The sequence below is a fragment of the Heptranchias perlo genome, chromosome 10 (assembly GCF_035084215.1).
Source record: "Heptranchias perlo isolate sHepPer1 chromosome 10, sHepPer1.hap1, whole genome shotgun sequence".
NCBI classification, from domain to species: domain Eukaryota; kingdom Metazoa; phylum Chordata; class Chondrichthyes; order Hexanchiformes; family Hexanchidae; genus Heptranchias; species Heptranchias perlo.
Window position 1 is genome coordinate 59,081,588 of NC_090334.1, and position 27,707 is coordinate 59,109,294.

Sequence of the window (27,707 nt, forward strand, 5' to 3'; positions counted from 1 at the left end):
ATTTTAACTTTCCCCAATCGGCAGCAATGGAGCAGTTAAAATAGGGCGGGCCCATTTTCCGCTAATCTGCAATTTTAACACCGCTGGTTTTGGTGTCAGATGAGGCTCCCACTGGACTCAGTTGAAAGCCTTATTGATAAATGCAAATCCGGGTACCATGACGTATATGGGACACCTATGGCATTTTAACCTATCCTGAATGGGGTGCCTGCTGTGGTTGCACTGCCATGTAAAGCTGTCGGGAAGCCAAGAAGGCCCTCTAAGGTAAATTTTTAAATCCTAGCCTTAATGGGGCCAGAAGGTGCAGGGGTGCTCCTCTGGGCCCCACAAGGAAAGTCCAGGCCTCTGTTGCCCTTGGCTCCCCTCCTCCCCAACTGCAAAACTCTCAACACCCCCCCTCCCCTCCCCGGATCTGCTGTATGCAGCCTTCTCCTGATGTGGGCAGGTCTTTGTCCTTCCCTCCCAGCTAGCTGTCACTTTCTGCCGGAAACAGTCGAACAGCTGACCAACGACATTCAAATGAAGCCCTGCAGTTGAAATCTGCCGGCCATCCAACTCAAACTCCCGCATGGGATTGCAGTCTGTTCCCGCCGAAAATTAAAATCAACCCTTTAGTAACCAACCACATTACATCAAACAGAAATTGCAGCAAATTGGCTTGGAGGAAAAAAAAGCCTGGAATCTCACGTTTCCATACTTCTTTAATAGTATGACAATAGTTCGAAAAACATGAGCTTTGTATTTCTTTAGTTTACAAAACCAGATGCCACAATTACAGTACATAATCCTTAGAACTTTTGTGCTGGATAAACACCAAAACATCAATCCACTGTTCTATTGTTTTATTCAATAAAGCCAAACTGACTCAGTGACTTTGGAGCAATTAGACTATTGCAGAAGTGCACTAAAGCAGAAATGCCCTAGCCACAAATAACATTAAAAGTTATAAGCACTGCCATAGCAGCAGAAAACACTAGAAAGATAAATAGAATTAAGACTCTTAACATCATGCATTTGTTTATAAGCAACACAAAAACACATCTATTACAATTATTGTTACTTGATTTTCCTTACTATACTTAGTGATCGACACAAGTGATTGCAAGTATTCTAATCATTTGGAAACAACATGGGAGAAGGACTGTCTCAGTGCTGCATGTTTCTAAAACCATGGTGCTGACAAATGGGACGACGACTCTCCAAGACATGTCTGGTTAATTTTAAGAATACAGAACTGCTTCTGCTTCAGGTGCCCTCTCATGTGCCAATAGTCTCTCTTCATGTTGCTCTTACTCAGTCTTTCGTTTGGCACCTGGGATTTTGGCCTGAATCCTGAATAAAAGACAAAAAGGGGTGGGTGGATTATACAATTTGAAAGCAATCAAATTTATAAAATCGCACAATTCAGAAAAGTGAGCTCTGTGGCACGAGATGGCTTCCCAGAATGGCTGTCCCATCTCTCGGTCTTGGAAATTAAATCAGAACAAAACTCCCAGTTTATACTAAAATAAAAACAGAAAAAGCTAGAAACACTCAGCCGGTCAGAGAGCATCTTTTTCTAAAAATTCGTTCATGGGATGTGGGCGTTGCTGGCGAGGCCGGCATTTATTGCCCATCCCTAATTACCCTAGAGAAGATGGTGGTGAGCCGCCTTCTTGAACCGCTGCAGTCCGTGTGGTGAAGGTTCTCTGTGGAGGGAGAAACTGAGTTAACGTTTCAGGTCGATGACCTTTCATTAGAACTCTGTCACCCCATGAAATCTCATGGCATCAAGTCAAACACGGGCAAGGAAACCTCCTGCTGATTACCACCTACTGCCCTCCCTCAGCTGATGAATCAGTCCTCCTCCATGTTGACCACCACTTGCAGAAACCACTGAGGGTAGCAAGGGCACAGAATGTACTCTGGGTGGGGGAATTCAATGTCCATCACCAAGAGTGGCTCGGTAGCACGAATACTGAGTGAGCTGGCCGAGTACTGAAGGACGTAGCTGCCAGACTGGGCCTGTAGCAGATGGTGAGCGAACCAACAGGAGGGAAAAACCTGCTTGACCTCGTCCTCACCAATCTACCTGTCGCAAATGCATCTGTCCATGACAGTATTGGTAGGAGTGACCACCGCACAGTCCTGTGGAGACAAAGTCCCGTCTTCACAATGAGGACACCATCCAACGTGTTGTGTGGCACTACCACCGTGCTAAATGGGATAGATTCAGAACAGATCTAGCAGCTCAAAACTGGGTATCTATGAGGCCCTGTGGGCCATCAGCAGCAGCAGAATTGTATTCCAGCATAATCTGTAACCTCATGGCCTGGCATATTCCTCACTCTACCATTACAAACAAGCCAGGGGATCAATCCTGGTTCAATGAGGAGTGTAGAAGAGCATGCCAGGAGCAGCACCAGGCATACCTAAAAGTGAGGTGCCAACCTGGTGAAGCTACAACACAGGACTATATGCATGCTAAACAGCGGAAGCAACATGCTATAGACCGAGCTAAGCGATGCCACAAACAACAGATCAGATCAAAGCTCTGCAGTCCTGCCACATCCAGTCGTGAATGGTGGTGGACAATTAAACAACTGACAGGAGGAGGAGGCTCTGTAAATATCCCCATCCTCAATGATGGCAGAGTCCAGCACGTGAGTGCAAAAGACAAGGCTGAAGCGTTTGCAACCATCTTCGGCCAGAAGTGCCGAATGGATGATCCATCTCGGCCTCCTCCCGATATCCCCACCATCATAGAAGTCAGTTTTCAGCCAATTCGATTCACTCCACGTGATATTAAGAAACAGCTGAGTGCACTGGATACAGCAAAGGCTATGGGCCCCGACAACATCCCGGCTGTGGTGCTGAAGACTTGTGCTCCAGAACTAGCTGCGCCTCTAGCCAAGCTGTTCCAGTATAGCTACAACACTGGCATCTACCCGACAATGTGGAAAATTGCCCAGGTATGTCCGGTCCACAAAAAACAGGACAAATCCAATCCGGCCAATTACCGCCCCATCAGCCTACTCTCAATCATCAGCAAAGTGATGGAAGGTGTCGTCGACAGTGCTATCAAGCAGCACTTACTCACCAATAACCTGCTCACCGATGCTCAGTTTGGGTTCCGCCAGGACCACTCGGCTCCAGACCTCATTACAGCCTTGGTGCAAACATGGTCAAAAGAGCTGAATTCCAGAGGTGAGGGTGACTGCCCTTCACATCAAGGCAGCTTTTGACAGAGTGTGGCACCAAGGAGCCCCAGTAAAATTGAAGTCAATGAGAATCAGGGGGAAAACTCTCCAGTGGCTGGAGTCATACCTAGCACAAAGGAAGATAGCAGTGGTTGTTGGAGGCCAATCATCCCAGCCCCAGGATATTGCTGCAGGTGTTCCTCAGGGCAGTGTCCTCGGCCCAACCACCTTCAGCTGCTTCATCAATTACCTTCCCTCATCATATGGTCAGAAATGGGGATGTTCGCTGTTGATTGCATAGTGTTCAGTTCCACTCGCAACCCCTCAGATAATGAAGCAGTCCGTGCCCGCATGCAGCAAGACCTGGACAACATCCAAGCTTGGGCTGATAAGTGACAAGTAACATTCGTGCCAGACAAGTGCCAGGCAATGACCATCTCCAACAAGAGAGAGTCTAAACACCTCCCCATGACATTCAACAGCATTACCATCGCCAAATCCTCCACCATCAACATTCTGGGGCTCACCATTGACCAGAAACTTAACTGGACCAGCCATATAAATACTGTGGCTGCAAGAGCAGCTCCAAGGCTGGGTATTCTGCGGCGAGTGACTCACCACCTGATGCCCCAAAGCTTTTCCACCATCTTCAAGGCACAAGTCAGGAGTGTGATGGAATACTCTCCACTTGCCTGGAGGAGTGCAGCTCCAACAACACTCAAGAAGCTCGACACCATCCAGGACAAAGCAGCCCGCTTGATTGGCACCCCATCCACCACCCTAAACATTCACTCCCTTCACCACCGACGCACTGTTGCTGCAGTGTGTACCATCCACAGGATGCACTGCAGCAACTCCCCAAGGCTTCTTCGACAGGACCTCCCAAACCCGTAACCTCAAGCACCTAGAAGGGCAAGAGCAGCAGGCACATGGGAACACCACCACCTGCACGTTCCTCTCCAAGTCACTCACCATCCTGACTTGGAAATATATCGCCATTCCTTCATCGTCGCTGGGTCAAAATCCTGGAACTCCCTACCTAACAGCACTGTGGGAGAACCTTCAGCACACGGACTGCAGCGGTTCAAGAAGGCGGTTCACCACCACCTTTTCAAGGGCAATTAGGGATGGGCAATAAATTCTGGCCTTGTCAGCGACGCCCACATCCCATAAATGAATTTTAAAAAACTGTTTTTCTCTCCACAAATGTTGCCTGACCTGCTGAGTGTTTCCAGCATTTTCTGTTTTTACTTCAGATTTCCAGCATCCGCAGTATTTTGCTTTTGTCCCAGTTTATACAACCATTGTTACTTTCGTGTGCAGCCCAAACAACTTTGCAGGCAAACAAAAGTAGCAGTATGGTTGCAGTCTCAGATATTTGCAGGCAAAGGCATCAGAGGGCTTTAGAGGAGCGATCAAAAGAAAGCAAAAACTAGAGGAAAAATATATACATTTTAAAACCTCTAAAACTGCATTTTTATATAAACTGCTATTTTCATAAATTAAGTCCTTTCTTCAACACGAGACATATGATGCTGAATGGAAATTAGTATTTCCATGGACTCTCAATGGGCATTATGTAATTTTAGCAGAATCAATACATTTGGTGATATAATTGTGGGGGATAGGATACATATTGCCTAACAAAAAATGGGTGTGAATTTTGCAGAGGTTCTCCCACTCATCTACTGTAACTTTGGCAGAAAAGCCATGGAAAGACTAAAAAGACAGTGGAAAAGCTGTTCTTCCAGAGTTTCAGTGACCACCAGACTTATGGTGAAGGAGTCAGAGTAATCCTGCAGAAATTCACCCCCCATATATTACAGAGGCTAAATGTGTTTTGTTATACGATTAAATCAAATAAAGCACTTTATTTTCACAGTAAATTGTTGCACAGAAACACACAAAATGAAGAACTATGTTTAAAACTGGCACTTATGCAAAAATATCAACATTTGTATAGCTCCCTTAAGTCCAAGGGTCGCAGACTCGAATGTTTATGGCGGACAATTGGTTTAGCCATTCATCATCAGATCTGGCTGGACCACATAAAGCACTATTGCATGGAATGCAAAGATAACCCTGGATTCTCTTCTCCACTACAAACCGTCTTCTTAAATCCCCCTCCCCTGCCTCGTTCACCCTCACCTCCAACAAGAAGTGCAAAGAGCTCATGGACTACTTTGTCCATGAGGCCATGGAGGCAGTAGAATAGATAGGGGAGAACCAGTGGATGTGGTTTACTTGGATTTTCAGAAGGGTTTTGATTAGGTTCTACACAAGAGGTTAGTGTGCAAAATTAAAGCACATGGGATTGGGGGGAATATACTGGCATGGATTGAGAATTGGTTGACAGACAGGAAACAGAGAGTAGGAATAAACGGGTCTTTTTCCGGGTGGCAGGCAGTGACTAGTGGGGTACCGCAGGGATCAGTGCTTGGGCCCTAGCTATTCACAATATATATCAATGATTTGGATGAGGGAACTAAATGTAACATTTCCAGGTTTGCAGATGATACAAAGCTGGGGTGGAATGTGAGCTGTGAGGAGGATGCAAAGAGGCTACAATGTGATTTAGACAAGTTGGGTGAATGGGCAAGAACATGGCAGCTGCAGTATAACGTGGATAAATGTGAGTTATCCACTTTGGTTGTAAAAACAGAAAGGCAGATTATTATCTGAACGGTGATAGATTGGGAAAAGGGGAGGTGCAACGAGACCTGGGTGTCCTTGTACACCAGTCGCTGAAAGCGAGCATTCAGGTGCAGCAAGCAGTTAGGAAGGCGAATGGTACGTTGGCCTTCATTGCAAGAGGATTTGAGTACAGGAACAGGGATGTCTTACTGCAGTTCTATGTGAGACCACATCTGGAGTATTGTGTGCAGTTTTGGTCTCCTTATCTGAGGAAGGATGCCCTTGCCATGGAGGGAGTGCAACGAATGTTTACCAGACTGATTCCTGGGATGGCAGGACTGACATATGAGGAGAGATTGGGTTGACTAGGCCTATATTCACTAGAGTTTAGAAGAATGAGAGGTGATCTCATCGAAACATATAAAATTCTAACAGGACTAGACAGACTAGATGCAGGGAGGATGTTCCCGATGGATAGGGAATCCATAACCAGGGATCACAGTCTCAGGATACGGGTTATGCCATTTAGAACAGAGATGAGGAGAAATATCTTCACTCAGAGGGTGGTGAACCTGTGGAATTCTCTACCACAGAAGGCAGTGGAGGCCAAGTCATTAGATGTATTCAAGAAGGAGATAGATATATTTCTTAAAGCTAAAGGGATCAAGGGATATGGGGAAAAAGTGGGAACAGGGTATTGAGTTCGACGATCAGCCATGATCATTTTGAATGGCGGAGCAGGCCCGAAGGGCCAAATGGCCTACTCTTGCTCCTATTTTCTATGTTTCTATGTCACAAAGATTGAGACCATCCGTTCAGCTGCCTCTGCTGCTTCCCTCCCTTCGCCTAGCCCATCAAACCAAACTTCCCCTACAGTTCCCCCCTGCCCTAGCATCTTTCTCTAGTTTCTCTCCTATCTCCCCCCTGATATCCTCTCCGAGCTCATCCTGACCACGAGACCCACCTCCTGCTCCCTTGACCCTATTCCCACCAAACTGCTGACCACCCAACTTCCCTTCCTGGCCCCCATGTTAGCTGATATTGTTACTGGCTCCCTCTCCTCAAGTACTGTCCCCCTCCCCTTCAAATCTTCCGTCATCACTCCCCTCCTCAAAAAAAACACACCCTTGACCCCTCTGTCCTTGCAAACTACCGCCCCATCTCCAACTTCCCTTTCCTCCACAGAGTCCTTGAACATGTTGTCACCTCCCAAATCCATGTCCATCTTCATGTTTGAATCCCTCCAATCAGGTTTTCGCCCTGCTACAGTACTGAAATGGCCCTTATCAAAGTCACAAATGACATCCTATGTGACTGACCGCAGTAAACTATCCTTCCTCATCCTTCTCGACCTGTCTACAGCCTTTGACACGGTTGACCACACCATCCTTTTTCAATGCTTCTCCTCTGTCGTCCAACTGGGCGTGACTGCGCATCAGCTCATCTTCTGCTGAAACCCTCATCCATACTTCTGTTACCTCTAGACTTGACTATTCCAATGCTCTCCTGGCTGGCCTCCCATCTTCCACTTTCCATAAACTTGAGCTCATCCAAAACTCTGCTGCCCGTATCCTAACTCTCACCAAGTCCTGTTCACCCATCACCCCTGTGCTCGCTGACCTACATTGGCTCCCGGTCTGGGAGTGCCTCGATTTCAAAATTCTCATCCTTGTTTTCATATCCCTCTATGGCCTCACCCCTCCCTATCTCTGTAACCTACTCCAGCCCTACAACCCTCCGAGATTTCTGCGCCTCTCCAATTCTTGTATCTTGCGCATCCCCGATTTCAATCGCTCCACCATTGGCGGCTGTATCTTCAGCTGCCTAGGCCCTAAGCTCTGGAATTCCCTCCCTAAACCTCTCCGCCTCTCTATCATCCTTTAAGATGCGCCTTAAAACCTACCTCTTTGACCAAGCTTTTGGACACCTTTCCTAATATCTCACGTGGCTCGGTGGCAAATTCTATTTGACGGACGTTTTACTACGTCAAAGGCACTAAATAAATGCAAGTTGTTGTTGTTATTGTTTTTATGCAGTGCTACTGAAATCAGGACTTCAATTTCTACAAGATGCTGTAACACTGAATAAAGTTGTCAGCAACACTTCCTTAACCTCCACCTAGTTCCATTATTTTATCTGAAATATGTGACTGTTGCTGTATCATATCCAACTGTTCACACCAAGAAGGCAACAGCTGTCTCTGGAACGGCATAGGACATTCTTGGGAACTGATCAAAAATATAGATACTGTCACTGAGTAAGGCAAGTAGTTTGTCACAGCATGACATCCTGGCAAACCCTGTGATTTTCAGCATGATTTTTCCTTCAAAGTAGACTGGCTTTTAAAAAAATGTTTCTGCCTCCTGTTGTCCCCATTTAGGCTGCTAATTTCTACCTCCTGTTGCCTCCATAACTGCTGTTGGCTTCTGCCTCCCAACGTCCTTGTTGTGCATGCCAGTTTCTGCTCCCCATTATGTCTGTGTACACCCTGCTTTGATGTGTGTACAAGGTCCTCACTTAGTTGTCACTCAATCCTCCTTAATTCAAGTCTTTAAAGATTGGAACATTCTCCTTTTACTATTAGGCTAGTCTTGGACAGCAGGACTGTCAGACCCATAATTTAATGACAATGAGTGTAAAAAGTGAAAGGTTAAAATTTATTATTTGGTTTCATGCTGTAGTAACAGGTTTCTGATTCTTGCTAGGGAGAAAGGGAGTCTATATCCTTTGAACTCTGTACACTAGTAACCACAAGGGTAGATTTCTCGAGGCCTCGTCTGTGGCAAGGTGCCTCGCCTATCACAAATCTGCATTCATAACAGAGCTATCTCATCACAGTGAAGAATTGGAAAACCTACCCTATATAGTCTATGAAGTATCTGACTTTGTGTCTTCTCTAACTGTACTGCAGGGAGTCCCGTGAAAGGGAGTGATTAGCAGAGATTTATTCAGGCTCAGCAAGTTAACACTGGAGGATTAGAATTTTATATTGTCAAACAGCAAAGTTTAAGGTGGCAGCTAGAGACAGGGCAGTTTAATATAAATCCAGGCTTTTGTGCTAATGGTGACAAATTTATTTTTTTCAATCAACGTGTAACATTTTGGTAGAACACTTGAGAAAATCTGCTGAAAGTAAATCACACATGATATACAAAAGAAAATTAGAGTGCACTGCGAGGAATACACAGCCAACAATCAGGTGATAAGTCACTGCAAAAGTACTGTTTTCTAAAAGAACAGCATCCACTGAGGGAACTGAGAGAATTACTTAGAGTATTTGTTTCATTGAACATTCCTCCATTGAACGAGATCACCAAGAATTGCATAACTACTTTGAATTTAATCTGAAGTGCAGAGTTACGATTTCAGGGGCATCTAGGTTTCCCCGTATACTCAAAGTTCACGCAGAATGTGTTACTGGATTTGAGGAACCTACCAGTCTTTTGACAGTGCTGCAATAGTGGTAGATGAAACAACTAACCATGAAGACATGTGCATTGTGAACATCCTTACCCAGCATGTCAATTAACGTGCTATGGCAGAAGAAAACATTTGAAGAAGGACGTGTTGGAGGAGAATGGTATGGTCAACTGTCCAAGGTTGCAAGGAAGTTGAGAACGATGAGTAGGGATAGCGCACCACTGTCTCAGTTACATAGGATGTCATTTGTGATTTTGATAAGGGCTCTTTCGGTGCTGTGGCAGGGGCGGAATCCTGATTGGAAAGATTCAAACATGGAGTTGCAGAAAAGATGGACACGGATTTGGAAGCCGACAATATGTTCAAGGACTTGATGAAAGGGAGGTTGGAGATGGGGCGTTTGCTTACAAGGACAGAGGGGTCAAAGGTGAGTTTTTTTGATTACAGGTATGATGACAGCAGTTTTAAAAGGGATGGGACGGTCCTTGAGTAGAGGGAACCATTTACAACATCAACTAGCATGGGCACGAAGAACATGAAGTGTGCCTTAGAATATTTTCAACTCTAGCACAGTTGTGGTTTAGCCTTCATTCACCTTTGGATGAACACTTACTTAAAAATGAGGCTAGTTTGGATATCACGTTGAGAATAAATAAAGATATTTCCCCTGCTTCCATAAACCAGATTACCTGCTCTGCTTACTTTTTTTGTTTACACACTCTACATATAACTCCAATGTCAAACTTACTTTGCCACCACAGAATTAACATGGGTCCTCACCAGTCCCAAATACTGGTCAATTTGTGCCTGCAAAGGTAATCATAAAACACACGTTATCAAAATAAATATACTCACTATTACACACAGTTATTTGCATCCCCATAGTTTTTTCATGTACCTGAAAATAAATAAAAGATTTACCTGGTATTTCTCATATACAACAGGCAAGGTAAACATAGAAACCACAGCTGGAAAGGAAAATCAACATATTAGTTGTTGCACTGACAGCGACCAACCCAATCTTACACAATTACTCCTATAGAAAATATACATAAGTAAATGTTTTGCTAAAATTTGGGATTAAGGAAGATGATTGAGAGTGGACATGATCCATGTCTTTAACATGTATCAAGAAGTCAGCATAAGCAGGATACTTAAATTATCACAGAACTGAATGACAAGAGTACAAGATTGTCAAACTTTACGTCAGACCACAGATTATATTCTTTTCTCCCTCCCCCACCCAAAAGTGGAAAAGATTCCCTTCAGCAGCAGTTCATTTTATCTCAATTAATTCCTTCCGAAAGAAACTGGGAAAATAGCCAGTTAAGAATGGAGCTGAGGCGCTCCCTTATGGCACAATGGATAGATGCATGGCAAAATGTGCATTCTAAGGCAGACTACAATGGAGGGCGTGGTTTTGATCCCTAGTCTGTATTAAATGAGTCAATCTTAGTTGGGACAGCAGAGAGAAAATTACAACTGATCTCAATTGTGGGAGAGAGGAAGGCTGCTGCTGTAAGTGATGTGTGGGTACCAATTAAGGATAGCATCAGGTTTGATATGATGTCCCTTTTTGATGGAACAGACAGTCCAAGATCACATGTGAAATACGGCCATCTCATCAAAGTACTACAAAACTATTGTTTACCATCGAAGTGTAACACACATTGTACCCCTTATTTACGAAAAGAGAGAGACCAAAAAAAAGACTCAAGAGTTTATAGAGCAAATTTCCCAGACCCGGCTTTACAGCAGCGGCACCTTGGAGCAGTACAGCAAAGGAGAGTAATTCTCCTTGACATTCCAGGGGACCCGTGACACAAAAGAAATATCCAAGTTGTTTGGAAGAAGATGGTTGCCAGAGTCAAATATCCAGACGACTTGGAGGCAGATGAGGAGAAAGATTGATAACTTCAGAAAGTTTCCTAAATTAAAGTTAGCCAGCACTACACTACACTGCTTGGGGAATTTAGGTAAATCAGTTTGAAGTGAGTACAGGGGTGAATCACAGTGCAGGAGTAAGTAGCAGCAGTTGGCATAGGTTGTAGACCCCACTGGCTGGAGACCAGCTTGCCTCTGTCCTCAGCTCTGGACTTACATTTAAATGAAGGATGCTCTCTGAGCACCATTTTTTTGCAGTTATTAGAGAAAGTGTCAAGCAAACAGTGAGATTGGAGGGCAAGTTCGAAGCATCCACCACCTGCATCTGTGAAGTCGTTAATGATCACTTTTTGGAATTCCAGTCTACAAGGAAGCACGTGGCAACTCCATGGGCCTCTGCAGTGGAGGTCCTACTGAAAGATGTCCTAAGCCAAGTAATATTCTCTCTTTTGAATGCTCAGACTGCTGCTAAAGAGGTCTTGTGCTCCAATCTACAAAAGACTCTCTCTTTTAGCTGGAACATGCTGGGGGATCAGGTTAAGAGAGCATGAGGCAGGGGTTCATTAATTTCAATCCTGCCCAAAAGTCTACTCCCCCATAGAGTGGGCATGGCGAGGTAGTGACTAGATGAAGTGGTGTTGCTGGAGAGGGCAAAGATGAAGCTGCTGTCTTTCAGGGGGACACCACATCCGTCTCATTCAATCACCCTGTTGAAATGACAGTAGATGTGACTAAGACCAGACAACCTCTTCAGCAGTGGACGTGGAGCAAGCACAAAGAAGAGGTCCACCTAGTCCCAAACTGGTCACACTGACACCCAGCAGCCAGCTACCTTGCTTACTCCTGCCCTGGGGATGCATCAGGTTAGCTTCCAGAGCACACAAAACACACATGGTTACCTAGGGGAAGCACTGACTCTCGCTGCCTACAAAGGTGGTTCAGCAGGAGAAACACTAGGCACGTACACAAATCACAGAGAGAGTATTAAATTTGGTATACTTTATTTCAACTGTGTCGAGAGCTTTCTTGGAATGAGTCTCTACAGAATAAGGATATAGCTTAGGAAAGGAACAGAATCCATGGGTGGCTGAATTAATGTGGAGGCCGATGTTGGTAAGTGGGGATTTGACCATGGCATTCTGCAATGTGCTGTTCATGTGGATGGGAGACTTTGTTCAAAGGTCTTATCAATGAGAGCCTGCTGTATGGCACTTGCTGCCTGCAAAGGTGGTTCAGCTCCTCTCTTCGTCTTACTTTGCTCTTCGCTACAGGTGGGTGTCCTCCCCCTCCAGCAGTTCCATGCTTATGCCTATTTGGATAGCAAAGTTTTGGAGCATGCAGCAGATTACAGTGATCTTGGAGACCTTTGCAAAGCTGCCTGCTATCAAGGCTTCCAAAGTGCTGCTTCAAGATATCTATGTTGTGTTCAATAATGATCTCGATGGCTGCATGGGCCTTGTATCTATGGTTCTGCTGCTATTCATGGCTGTCCGAGATGTCAGTAACCGGGACTAAAGAGGCTAGTCCAGATCTCCTGGGAGCCATCTTTGTAGTGTTCTCACTCAATAAAATAAGCTGGCACAGTGTATTACCCTAGAATGAGAGCACCAAGGCTGTTACAAGGGAAGTGGGTATTCATATGCCTGATCCAACTTGATAGTCACAGATGACTTATACGTTCATGGAGTGGAAGGCCTTAGGTTTGTGTGCAGCGGCCTGTAGAGCTATATGGATGTCATTAATGACATCCTGAGGTTTGAGGAAACCTACTGTGGGAAACATTGCAAATCTGTCCCATTCTGCTGCTGGATGCCCATGGGAAGTGTTGAAACTGCCGAACAACACATCAATGTACCACACATGCCCACTGAGAATCATAAGAAATCACATGTGCCAATACATATACTATTAGAATTGATTTGAATATTAAAATGGAGCACTTGCCCATTTTTGGCGAGAGCTGCACTTAAGGCTTGACCAGAAGTTCAAACGCAACAGAATGGGCAGGGACAAAGAGATTTTCCCAGTTTTCCAACTTCCATTACCTATTCTGCTCCTGGAAAATTTACCCCTATTTTAAAGAAGGCACCAGCCTAACTTTTCTGATCAGTTATTTTAACACTGTTGTTAGAATAACAGATTGGAAAATCTAGGCCTATAAACTAGGTAGGTAAAGTAAATGTAGGTTGACACTTGCATGCATTGCTACTTGGCTCACCAACTTGGAAAATGCACAGCAGCAAAACTTATATATAGCACAAAATCAATTGATTAGAACATAATTACCCATAATCAGCAAGGTCAAGCCATTGAAGATAGCTCCAACATAGGTCAGCAGCCACATCAGCACTGCAAACTTAAAAAAAAGAACAGTTAAACATGAACTTCACACTAAATGAAGTAACAGAAGATTGTATCGCAAATGGAAGTGTGATTAAATAGTGATCCTCTCTGAACTACCTTTGCTACATTTATAAACAGCTAAATGATCTAAATCACATTCAAATAAGTCGATAAAAATCTGTAGTAATGAGGAAAAAAAAAATCTATATATATTGAACAGTGAGCAATTTCCATCAGTTGATAGTTATTGAAAGTTACATAATTAAATGATTTTTCTTTCCCTGTAGTGCCTTATTTAATCAATGGGGCACCATCTTCATGAAGAGGTTTGCCAATATTTTTGTTACTTATTTGAAAAATTGTAAGACCTCCACGGAACTATCCTTGTCCCCTCCTCTTTCTCATCTACATGCTGCCCCTTGGCGTCATCATCCGCAGATATAGGGACAGCTTCCATATGCACACTAATAATATCTAGCTCTACTGCTCCACCACCTCCTCCACTGTCTGTGTTGTCAAACTGCTTGTCCGACATCCAGCCTATGAGGGGCTGCAATTTTCTCTAGCTAAACATTTGTAATACTGAAGCAATCATATTTAGCCCCTGCCACAAACTCTGTACCCTTGCCACCAACTCCATGCCGCTCCCTAGCCATTTTCTCAGATTGAACCAGATTGTTTGCAACCTCGGCATCCTATTTGACCTTGAGCTTCCAACCCCATATCCTCTCTATCACAAAAAATGCCTAATTTCACCTCTATAACATCTCAGCTCAACTGCCACTAAAACTCTCATCCATGCTTTTGTCACCTTCAGACTCAACAATTCCAATGCTCTCCTGGCCCATCCTCCACCCTCAGTAAACTTCAGCTGATTGAAAACTCTGCTGCCCATATTCTATCCTGCACACCCATCACCCTTTGTCCTTGCTGGTATCTGGTCATCCAACACCTCAAATTTAAAATTCTCATCCCTGATTTTAAATCCCTATGTGGCCTCACCTCTCCCAATCACTGTAACCTCTTCCCACCCTACAAATCCCCCTCCCAAGTTTTCTGTTCTGCTGACTCTAGCTTCTTGTGTATCCCCTCTTCCTTTGTCCCACTATTGGCAGCCATGCTTTTAGCTGCGTAGGCCCCACACTCAAATTCTCTGCCTCTCTCCTCCTTTAAGATTCCTTGAAACCCACCTCTTGGACCAAGCTTTTGGCCACCCTTCCTAATATGTTCTGGTGCGCTTTTATATATAAAAAAAGAGAAGGATGGAATATTTGAGCATTATTTCTTATTTTCTCATTTCCATGTCTTGGCTTAAATTTGTTTTAAAATACCACATTCAGAATATAGAATCATGCATTTTCAATGAAATGAAATTCTAAGATGTTTACAGAAATTCTAATGGGAATAAAGTAACAAAGTATTCTTAACATGTAAATATTTTGATTGCAAAGTCATTAAGGGTAAATGGATTATAGTAATTATGCAGTATAATCAAGGAGGCTTCTGTCCTGATCCATAGAGCTCAATTGAGTTAAAGATGCTTTGAACCATCTGTCAATGGGATGTGTGAAATGGCCCAAACACAGACAGTGCATATCAATCACCACAGTCTGTCATTGTCATGTCTTTGTGTATAAAAGCTGTGAAAACAGTTGTGATGTGGAGATGCCGGTGATGGACTGGGGTTGACAATTGTAAACAATTTTACAACACCAAGTTATAGTCCAGCAATTTTATTTTAAATTCACAAGCTTTCGGAGATTTTCTCCTTCCTCAGGTAAACGTTTACCTGAGGAAGGAGAAAATCTCCGAAAGCTTGTGAATTTAAAATAAAATTGCTGGACTATAACTTGGTGTTGTAAAATTGTTTACAAGTGAAAACAGTTGACATTGTTCAAGTAGATTATCTCTGTTTCACAGAACGGCCTTCAATGCAGGGGCCTGTTTTTCAAAGAGTTTTGCAAGTATAAATAACCAGCACATTTTGTTATTGGCAGTTCAGCTTTTTCTGGTGATTTTTCTGCAATTACGCTGGTTCAAAACGGGTGTAAAATTAAGGCCAGAATTTTAGGCGCAGCACGAAACAGTCATTTTTCTCGTGTTTTATTGCTATTTTTGAATGATTTTTAAAATTTATCCTCACTGATACCTGCACTGTATTTTCTGTTTCTTTGAATACATTTTTATGGCATCAGTATAAGTCATACTGAAAATTGAAAAGCTGTCATGGTTGCATGTTCTTAAACATACTGTGCCTATTGGGCATGAATTATAGTTAGATGGCTTGAAACTTTAAATTTCATACTTAAAAAAGGAATATATAGTGAGAGTTCGGCACTTTCCTTGGGCCCCGATTGCTTATGCTGATTTCTATTTGTTTATACCCATTTTTATCCTCCGCATATGTTAATGAGATTGGCAAGAAATGTGAGTGTAAATAGACATCGGCAAAACGGACACACGAATGGGCAGAATTTCAGGCGTAACTTCCTGATTACGCTCCCACAGGAAATTCTGCCCCCTCATCTGATTGATTTGCCTGTTGAACTCATTGTGAACAGACTTCAGGCTTCTGTATCAGGCAGTTTCAAATATATTACTAACTATTTGTGAATAAGTCGACTTAATAGTTTAGTCTATTATGAAAAGTGTAGTACATAACTGGTATTACCTGTCTTTTGAAGTGACATAAAAGACATATTGGAATTGACATGTGCTATCCTGTAACATGATGTGGAGATGCCGGTGATGAACTGGGGTTGACAATTGTAAACAATTTTACAACACCAAGTTATAGTCCAACAAATTTATTTTAAATTCCACAAGCTTTCGGAGGCTTCCTCCTTCGTCAGGTGAACGGTGTGGAAAGTAACAGTAAGAGGTACATTGTTCGACCAGGGCACACGATGCCAGATAACTTTATGTGTAAAGTCATGTATTGGTTCATTGATAGAAAAGGCTTGTCTATGGAAGCGAACATTTAGCAGTGGGCATGAATCAAAACACAGATTTTGGCATTTACGGGGAGGGAGTGAGGTGCATGTCAGCGGCCGGGAAACCCGGAAATACCGGGAAGGTGGAGGTCCTGCCGAATTTAATGGCAGGATCTCATTACAATTTTTTTTACTCCATTTCCTGCCCGTGGCAGCGAGGTTGGAGGGAGAGGGGCACAGATCGCGGGGAGGGAGAGATGGAGATTGCTGAGGGTGGGAGGGGAAAAGAGACTGCAGCGGAAGAGTTGCTTGGGAGGCTGGGAGGGAAGCACTCCTGCTCCTCCTGGCCCACAAGCAGTGCTGGAACAGCACTTACCTGCTGGAGCCGGCATCTCCCGCCTCCCTTTAGCTGTCGGGTTTCCCGAGCCCTGGGAAGCCCGGCCCACAGCCGTTAAATTTAAATGGCTGCCAAACTCCGAGCAACGGAGCCTCATTTAAATATTAAAATCACTGACCCACCTCCCGGGAGCAGTTTACTCGGCCGTCCCCTAACCCGCCACGGTAAAACCGGAAGTAGGCGCCTTCACGGCGGCTTTCACATTTTTAGCAATTTAACCCCTCCTCGCCCGATCCTCTCCCACTCCCGCTTGACTTGGGGGGGGGGGGGGTGGTTAAAATTCCCCCCATGTTACAAACCTAACAAAACAAAGTGGAGCCTAATGATGTACTGTGAAGGCTATTCCTGGATAAGAGAATTGTAAACAATTTTACAACACCAAGTTATAGTCCAACAAATTTATTTTAAATTCCACAAGCTTTCGGAGGCTTCCTCCTTCCTCAGGTGAATGGTGTGGAATTTTCCACACCATTCACCTGAGGAAGGAGGAAGCCTCCGAAAGCTTGTGGAATTTAAAATAAATTTGTTGGACTATAACTTGGTGTTGTAAAATTGTTTACAATTGTCAACCCCAGTCCATCACCGGCATCTCCACATCATGGATAAGAGAAGGCAACAGAAATACAGACAGCAGGAAAAATGGAAACATTTTAATTAAGTACTTTGGAAAATAATCTGAGTGTGAGCTAAATTTATTTAAAAATTTGAACCGTACAAAAAAGCTACAAGTTATGTGAAATGGATAAGGAAAGTGAGATCTGCTCACTGATGGGAGAAGTAGCAGAAAAAATTCTCTGTTCATTTAAGCTGTCAGAAGGAGAGAAACAGGACCACAGAACAATTGTGAAAAGATTTGAGAGGCATTTTGTGGTGAACAGAGATGCAATATGCAAAATAATGAAATTTAATTCAAGATAAGAAGTGGAATCTGCATACAGTTTCTTCATAATCCTATGGAACTTAGTTGAGCACCGAGAGTATGGTGCACTGTATGATGAAATGACTTGTGACCAGATTATGCAAGATGTACAGCCTTTGGCTCAGTCCTGACCTTATACTTTAGAAAGCAATAAAACAGGCAAGACAGAACAAAGCAGTTCAAAAGTAACAGGTGGTATTTAGAAACCAAATAGGAAAGCAAATGTAAATCAGCTGAAGGCACAGGGCATTTCCAAACAATATGCTCAAAATAGAACACTGTTGGTGCCATTCAAGTGAGTGAATAAAAATATGCATACCTGAGTGAAATACAACAAAAAGACAGAAATTTTTTGGATAGTGAGGTTGCTCCATAGTAATATTCCAATCAACTTCAAGATTGACACAGGACTGGATGTGCCAGTCATTTTATAGAATCCCAGTACCTGCTTAAATTGAGACTGCGCTACAGAAACTGACCAAAATCCTGTGTAGGCCAGGGCATAATTCCTCGGATGTATGTGGCATGTTAATGAAACATCGGTTTAAAGAAGAGAAAGTGGAAGAATGAGAAATTTATGTTGCTCGAGATCTCGTTCAACAAGTGCTGTTAGGACACCCAGAGATACAAGCCCTTGGACTAGATTTCAGAGTAAATGCAGTAGAATGGAGGGAACGCTGACAGTGAAGTGAAGTGCTCAAATGTCTGGGAAAGTTCTGAAGGGAGTACAAGATCAAACTGAAACTTAATGTAAAGGTTCTTCCCATCTTTTTCCATTTGCCTACATCCATTTTAGTGTTAAAGGGTGAAAGGAGAAACTGCGAGAATGGAACACGAGATGTGATTTCTTACATATAGACAGGTGTGTTAGAAATGTCATGTCCCCAAACCTAAAACATGCAAGTACAAACCTGTATATAACTGACTAAACTAAATGAAAATGTATGCTTTGAGAAACACTTAATGACTGTCAGTAGAGTAAACTGTAGAGCTGGGTAAAGCAAATTAAATAACAATTCAGGAATTTTTCAAAAAATACTTTTGATAGAATCAACCTGCTAACATTTACTATACAGTTCAAACATTTCTACTTCAAAAGACTACCATTTTCCTCAATGGCAGAATATTTTAGAGCCACATCACAGTTGTCAGAAGCCATTGGACGATATCCTGGTGTATGAGAAGTCCAAGCAGAACACAGTCACTGAATTAGGATAGTTTTTGGAATGCTCCAAGAGTTAGACTGAAAGACAGGTGTGAATTCTCAAAGACCAGTATGAAATTCTTAAGACATGCTATAGACTTATGAGCAGTTAAGGAGGACCCTGAAAAGATATGGCAATCACCAATATGCCTCTGCCAATGAATGTCTCTCCAGCTCAAAGAACCCAGCTCAGAATGTTCATGCCACATCTAACAAAGAAAACAAAACCATTCATGGATTTGCTGTGCAAAATCAATTCTTGGAGTTGGACAAGTGCTCAATATTTCAGAAGGTAAAAAAAATGAACAAAGCAGTGCAGCTGTATTGATACTTTAGGAACTTGATAGGGACTCCTGTGAGTGAGCAAAAGCTTCAACATGTGACACGTTTGTGGTATTGCTGAGGAAATCACAGGAAAGACTTTGATGACCAACAGATTATGCTGCATGAACAATAAGCAACACACACAGTGACGATACGCTCAAATTAAAAAACTTTTGCCAAAATATGGACATGTGAAGGATTCAGAAATTATTTAATTGGGAAGATTTATCACATTAAGACTGATCACAATACACTCATATCATTATTGGGATCTTCAAATGAGGACGAACTGTCATCGTCATAACATGAGATTTCACATGACTTATTAGGTTCCCATATACAATTTCTCAGGAAAGAGCCTATCAAAGGATGATATATCACAAGCTCCAGTATTGGGAGTGAATGAAACAATTTAAAGCTTCCAGGAAGATAAGAACATAAGAAATAGGAGCAGGAGTAGGCCATACAGCCCCTCGAGCCTGCTCCGCCATTCAATAAGATCATGGCTGATCTTCTACCTCAACTCCACTTTCCCGCCTGAACCTCATATCCCTTGATTCCCTTAGAGTCCAAAAATCTATCGATCTCAGTCTTGAATATACTCAACGACTGAGCATCCACAGCCCTCTGGGTAGAGAATTCCAAAGATTCACCAACATTTTAGTGAACAAATTCCTCCTCATCTCAGTTCTAAAATTGCCCACCCCTTAACCTGAGACTATGCCCCCCCAGTTCTAAACTCTCCACTCATGGGAAACAACCTCTCCACATCTACCCAGTCAAGCCCCCTAGGAATCTTATATGTTTCAATGAGATCACCTCTCATTCTTCTAAACTCCAGAGAGTATAGGCCCATTCTTCTCAATCTCTCCTCCTAGGACAACCCTCTCATCCCAGGAATCAATCTGGTGAACCTTCGTTGCACCCCCCTCTAAGGCAAGTATATCCTTCCTTAGGTAAGGAGACCAAAACCGTACACAGTAATCCAGGTGTAGTCTCACTAAAGCCCTATACAATTGTAGCAAGACTTCCTTACTCTTGTACTCCAACCCCCTCGCAATAAAGGCTGGGCAGAAAAGGCTGAACTGGGCAGCAGAATGAAACCATACTGGCTTATGGTGAATTGTTAGTGCAAGATATATTGCTCTTGACGGACATCTATCTAGTAATTCCTAGATCGACGTGACCAGAGACGATAAGGAACTTAGACATTTAAGCATCAAGAAATATAGACAACACAAATTGTATAAAACCCCAGACTATGAACAGTTAAGAATAACCTGCCAGTGCAACCAGCAAACCTAAATGACCAGTTTCACAGAAAGGGAGGAATCATGTAAAATGTGTAAAGTGAGAGACATGAATTCACAACATATTGTGAGGAAGCTACACAATCTGAACATTGTTTGATAATGGACACAAGCCCAAAGCAGCAATGAAGTCCCAAAAAGACTGGTCTTATAAATGAGGTCGCTTATAAGCAAAAAAGCAATTACTATGCGCACATGAACACCAAACATATAAGGGTAAGTGCAAAGAAATAAGTTTGTTTGTAGACAATCTGTTTTATAAATGGAAAGTGGAGACACACCACTACTCACATCCTATCAATCTAAAAACATCCATTGACCCTACTCTTTAAATTCTGTTCTATCCATGTCGCTACTTTCCCTTTACCATGTCCTGGCAATATTTATCCCACAACCAACATTACTAAAACAGATTATCTGGTCATTTATCTCATTGCTGTTTGTGGGACCTTGCTGTGCGCAATTCGGCCACCTATTTTCCATACATTACAACAGTGACTATGGCTGTTAAATGCTTTGGGACATTCTGAGATTGTGAAAGATACTACATAAATAAAGAAAAAGAATGATGGAAAGAACATACATTTATATAGCATCTTTCATGACCTCAGGATGTCCCAAAACACCTTAGAGCCAATGAAGTATGTTTTTGAAGTGTAGTCACTGTTGTAATGTAGGGAAATTTCTTTCTTTACTAAATTTTGGAATAATGGAAGGAAGTTTACGTATATCCTGAAAGCTTAGATTAGAGAAAAAACCAATTAATTTGTTTAAATATTCTCTACATTCCATTTGGTTGAATGGTGTTTATTTCTGAAATGGTCTTTCTGCAATAAAATAGCTTACAAATATCTGTGCCATGCTCACTGAACGGTGTCATTTGCATGATGGGAGTATTATTACAAATAAAAAGAAAATATCGTTCCCACTGGAGGGCACAGCAGGAGAGGCTAAAGACTTGATAGAAATAAGTGTACCTGACAGGCACACTGTGGGATGAACTCAGGTGGCTGAGACGTACAATGACAACAGACTGGTTTGTGCTGCTTAGTAGAGTGGTTTCAGGACGACACAATGAGTAAAAAATGAGAATTGAAAAAAAGGCTTGTGAAGTTCTTGGCAAGAGACAAAAAAGCAGCTTCACGATGACAAAGGAAGGCAGAATTAAGCCTCTTAATGGACTAATAGTTAAAGGAAAACTCAATTACCAGCCCTTCACATTTTGCTTTTGGTTAGCACCTTTAAGCCATAAAATGAAATAACTCGGATGGTCTTACTTTCAGAGAATCCACAAGGTCCTGCACAAGAAACAGTCGTCGCAGCTCTTTGACAGTACTGTTTACATACAGCAGTGCAGAATCGGCATACTTTTGAATCTGCTCTTCAGAGAGGGTAGTGTCCATATCCAAGTAAGCTCTGCCAATACAAAAAAAAACTAATTTAAACAAAAACACAAACTGGACAGCAAGGATTCAAAGCAAAGAGAGTAAAGGTTATAAATATTGACCTGATGTGACTTTGTTTCTGTATGTATTTCTTGCTTAACTATTTGAAAAAAAATCTGGTGAGGTGAAATGAAAAAAAATAAAACAACAAACTTTGATTGGGGGCGGGCGGGGGGGGAGAGGGACAATATAGTGAGGTGCTTTGTCAATAGACTCAAGGGAATACAAGCCATGTTTACAGAACCTATCCTCATAATCTAACCCTTTAAGCCCTGGTATCACCATAACCTACTCCATTCTGTAGCACATCAAAGCAGCAATATCCCACATCATCAGTTGACCATTCATATTGTAATATAAATTAAATCAATGTTCATGTATCACACACAAATGATATCAAGATCAGGTACAGTAAAAAAAGTGTGAAATGATTCATGTAATTTTACATTTAAGTAATTACTGCATTATTTCTTCTACAGCCAATTTACAAAAGACACATATTTTGCACCTTTTTTTTCCTCCACCTCTCTTCCACATTCAGCCTGACTACAAGAGACAAAAGGGTAAGGCAACAATCTGCTCTCTCAGGTCTCAGTGCTCTCTGTTCAGCCCAACTAGACTAACTGATCCTGTTTATTCTTCTTTCTATTCAGCTTAATCAAGATCAGGCATTCAGCACACAGAATTGTGCCGTTTCACCTCGCCCAAAATTCAGAGGCAAAACAGGTGGCCATAAGTTGAAAATCAGACCCAATATATTAACACCTGGCACAGCAAGTACAGAAATTCTCTCCTGTTGCAGCATCTTTCAAAGAATTCAAAACATTCAAGAAATGAAGTATGAGATGAGAAATAAAGTATGAGGTTTGAAATGTTACTTAGCCCGTCAACAGCATCTTTCAAAAGATCAAGTACAATTTAACCAATCGTGTATTGCCTCTAATTCATATGACCTCAAGACAGAGCTGAACAACCACAGGGCAAACTTCTAAAAGCAGAATAATCTGGAACTTCTCCCTGACACCCCCTCCCAAAAGTAATCAAATCAATAGAACAGGGATATAATGTTCCAAATAGTCTTTGATCATACATCAGTATAAGCATCCTTAAACCTTTCATACTGCTGGACTATATTAAAGTGTCCACAAATTATCTGCCAAGAATAGCTATGTCCGTGATTAAGTTGTTAAAAGTGAAATTTGAAGAATGCTGGAGTGTATAATCTGGACTGAAACTCCAGTGCGGTTCTGAAAGGGTGTTGCATTGTCAGTGCTGCTTTCCATCAGTTGAGATATTAAACCAAGGTTCTATCTGTCCATTCCAGTGGTATAGGCAGGTCTCTAGGTGTCCAATCACCCTCAGTCAAAAACATGTAAAACAGATTATCTGGTCATCATTCAATTAATGGTTGGTTGTACGATGTTGCTAGTTTCACCACTAATCGCTGCTCTTCAAAAAGTAATTATATTGTGTGAAACCTTTTGAGACTCCTTAATGTGAAAGGCATTATAGAAATGCAAGTATTATTTTATTATAACTGTCATCATGTTAATACCCTGATAAGAGTCCTTGTAAGTTTCAGAACTAAAATGTGTGAACTCTGCAGGGAAGGTTATCATTTGCATTGTCAAAAGGATTACAGGTTACAATATTATTGGGGGGAAAAAGAAGGGACTGTGCACTTACTTAAAAGGATGCCCTTCATCGGTCTTCTGCACAGCCTGTAACACTGATTTATAAATTCTGAAGCTGATTGTAGCAGAGAGTGCAGCAAGTGCCAGATAGGCTATGACACTCACAACGCTGAATTGGGTCAGTGAAAATAACAGGAGAAGTACACTTCCAAAGACAATCCCTGTCTGCTTAATATCACGCCAGTACAGCAGGTCAATAGCTGTGGAGGAAACAAGAGTGAATCAGATAAATCAGCTTCATCAAAATCAATTATTGTGAATTATGAGTTTTCCTGGAATATAAAACAAAATGGAGGTGACTATAGTCAAAATCTCTACAAGCCTTATTAGCATGACTTGTTTCTCTTCTTTTCTTCACCCCATTCCAACCTGTAGACTTCACTCAATGTATGAGGAAAACATTACCAGCAAATACAACTTTTTACTGTCCACACTACAAATTATACCTATGAAAAAAAACAAGGAGCTTAAAATTAACAAAACCTTTGGAAATTTAATGTCTTGTTGGATCACAAGACTGAAATGCAGTTCTTTTTAAAAGATAAGAATCCTATATATGACCATTATGAATGTGAATTATAGCACATACTGCATATCAAATCATGTCCTATGAAAGCACGTAAACTTCTTGTACCAATAAAAAGGACCACTATCATCACGAAATGATCCTTACAAGACATTTTGCCAAGTGTGTAAATGGAAATAAGCCTAATGATGATGCTAATAATTTTATTACTCATTATACTAAGAGTAACTAAAATTCAAACACCAGTACTGTACTACAATTTAGTACTTCTAAGTGATTCTATCACTAACAAAGACATGATTAGCAAGTACTTAAAAAGAAAAGCAGCACTACTTCAGATGGCATTTGATAAAGTTCTACATGGGAGGAAGATTATTGTTCATGGAACTAATAGCAATTATCTAGCTGGATTGAAAACTATTTTAACAATAAAAAGCTAATGATGAAAACCTTCATGTGGGCAACAGCCAACTGTGCAGCCCCCTAGGCAGTTGTTCTAGATCCATTGTTCACTACACGGTTCTCAAGTATTAAGAAATTTGCAATATGCATATGTAAGGAGTACAAAGTGACTTGATCGCCTTCAATGGATAAAGATCAATTAATCACCTGGCCTAAGGAAAGGCAGGTAGCTTTTAAATATAGAAAAATATAAACAATGTACTAGATGGTCATTAGAAAATGTGGAAAAGGAATAATATTTGGGTGTCATTATTGATTATACATTGACAGTATCCAATCAATGTGACATTTTTATCAACAAGGATAATGAGGTAGATCTCAAGGGCATTAGTTAAGTCAAACTAAGTTACTTTAACTCAACATAACTCATTGTTTAAGGCCATATTTAGAATATTGTGCAGTTTTAGACACCCTTACCTTTAAAAGAACATTGCTGCAATAAAGAAGGTTCAGAATGGTTTCAATATTTATGGTTCTAAATTATGCAGCGAGACAAATACAAATTTATTTTCATGAAGAAACCTTCTTTAAGACACCACATGATTCAGGTCTTCAAATTATTGTGAGGCATGAATGATGTAGATGTAAACAGGTTATTAAACTGGGCGTGATAGGTCCTGAGCTGCTGGAAATGTCATGTAATGTAAATGTTCAAAACTGAATAATGCAACATTAAACAGGTTTTTTGGAATTTGCATTGGAATGATGAAAGGGAGAAATACTGCAGAATCTTTTCTGAGGAAATTAATAAGCTAGGTAGAGATCAAGAGAGGGATGAGAGAAGGAAGGAAAATTGCAGAATCTTTCCTCAGGAGATTAAATAGAGTCCAAGATAAGATAAATTTTATGTGGTCTAGCTTAGCTTGGCATCTCAGGCTTTCACTCAACAGCCTGACCCCCATTTCCTTAACATTGCTTAGTAGGGTACTGGATTTGTCCCAGTTTATACATGATCCTAAATAATCATGGAGATCTGTGGTGATCATTTGTAGGTGCAATATGGGAAACAAGAGACTCAAAAGGAAATGCAGATAAAAATGGCAAGAAATGCAACTCTTACAAGATTGTGTTTTGGTGTTGTTGGACAATTCCTTTAAAACACCAAAAATCATCTAACAACTTTCTATTAAGCAGTTCCCTAGTCATTTTAAACCATTAACACCCTTTCTATGATTGGTATATGAGTTAATTTTCCCCCATTTCTGCACCCCCCCCCTTTATTTTTTCCAACCTTATTAAAATGCCTGTTTCTCTTTAGTTCAAATGAAGCATTACACTCAAAATGGCATAATCTATCTTTTCCATTCACACTTACTGACTGACCTACTGTAAATTTACAACATTTTCCGTTTTTACTTCCTTTAAAGCATTATTCAGTATTCATAAAATATTACAATATCTTGTAAAATCATAATTCACATAAGGTAAAATATAAGGTAAGATATTGCTAGGGTTACAATATCAGCTGCAGCAATTTATTTTTTCTCCAAGTTGCAGTCTTTCTTTTGTTAAGGTTGCTGGCCACTATATATCCATCCTTTGTCCGGAGGAGCAGGTGAATTGATTAGAAACTCTGGCATGGCAATTGATGTACATGTTACTTTGTTGTTCAAGCCACAGCCTCGCTTTCAAAAAAATTAGGGGAAAGAAAGCAAGATGACCATGTGGATTAATCAGAATCTGAAATCAGTATCTACATTCGCTACTACAGCTGAACATTTGTTCACCAACTGGGCGAACCATAGCAAATACATACAATGTCAATCTTTTTAAGAATTAGTTGAAGCTATAAGAGATATTGGGGAAGTTGTCGATGTCAAAATAATTCCTGTAATAGAATAATTTCCTTCAGTTTAATTTCAAGAACTTTACTGCACCGTGTTATTGGATCAAATCTGAAGACATGAAGACATGATGTTACTATACTTTACACAGAGCAATTAATTATGGATCCCATGTAAAGTATAATGCCGAGAGCAAATTAGGTTAATCAGTACACTCATGAATTTAGAGGCTCACCAATAAAATTAATGGGCAGGGGGAAAGAAGAAAAATAATCATAATATATTACAGATGAGTATCAAATTGAATTATGAGCCTTAAACTGAATTAAATCAGTCTGGGTTAATTTGCTAAATAGCTAAATGTTACCAAGGCAGAGACCTTGAAATATCCCTGCCTCAGAAGTGCTAACTGTACATATTGAGATAGTAATATGATCTAATAAAAACTTCTGTCATATCCCCTCAAACTTTTTTTTTCCTAAAATAAACTTTCGGAGCCTAGCCTCATAACTAAGAGCATTTAAATTCAGTGTCATTCCGGCCAACCTCCTCTGCACCTTCTACAGGGTCTTGATACCCTTACTATGTGTGGGGGCCACACTGGATGCAGCAGTCCAAGTGTGGATGCACTGAAGCCTTATACACTGTACATACAGTGCTTTTTGTTTTATACTCTGTTTGACTAGCTATACTACTAAAAACCTTGGTTGCTTTCCCTACAGCCACCTCACATGTGCCTTGTTATTGAGAAGTCAATAAATTACTCCAAGGTCTCTTTCTTGATCCATTACCCCTAATGGGCACTCTTACCTGGTATAAACTAGCCCAACCCCAAAACAATGATGCTATGTTGTCTGTATTAAAGGGCATCTGTCACAAATGGGCCCATTCCCATAATTTGTTCAGATCAACCTACAGCCTATTGATTTGGTCTAAATTATTAATCTCTGATCAAATTTGTGCCACCTGTGAATTTAAGAATGGTTCCATTTATGACCTAATCTAACATTAATGAAAGCAATAAGCAGCATCCGTTCAAACACGATGCTTTATGAAACTCCACACATAAACATGCTCCATTCAAATTTACTCCCAGTAATGACAATCCTCTGCTTATGAGATCTTAACCAATTACCTATCCAGTATATCTGACCAATAATCCCATATGATCTAATTTTATCCAATAGCCTCCTATCTGTACTTAATCTAATGTTTTTTGGAAATCAAGATATGCAACATCAACAGGAGT

At 41.4% G+C, this 27,707-nt stretch overlaps 1 protein-coding gene across 6 annotated transcripts in view; it reads right to left on the reverse strand.

Moving 5' to 3' along the window:
- Window positions 1-683: 683 nt before the first annotated feature.
- The window catches only part of rtn1a (reticulon 1a), a 176,135-nt gene continuing 149,111 nt past the window's right edge, over window positions 684-27,707 (reverse strand). For all 6 annotated transcript variants that reach the window (XM_067991885.1, XM_067991884.1, XM_067991883.1 and 3 more), the window contains 6 exons: window positions 23,679-23,886; window positions 21,825-21,963; window positions 13,404-13,473; window positions 10,155-10,201; window positions 9,982-10,040; window positions 684-1,332 (listed from right to left, as the gene is read on the reverse strand). In XM_067991885.1, coding sequence (XP_067847986.1) covers window positions 1,290-1,332; window positions 9,982-10,040; window positions 10,155-10,201; window positions 13,404-13,473; window positions 21,825-21,963; window positions 23,679-23,886 — 566 coding nt within the window. In that variant the 3' untranslated portion in view covers window positions 684-1,289. The remainder of the gene's footprint in view (window positions 1,333-9,981; window positions 10,041-10,154; window positions 10,202-13,403; window positions 13,474-21,824; window positions 21,964-23,678; window positions 23,887-27,707) is intronic.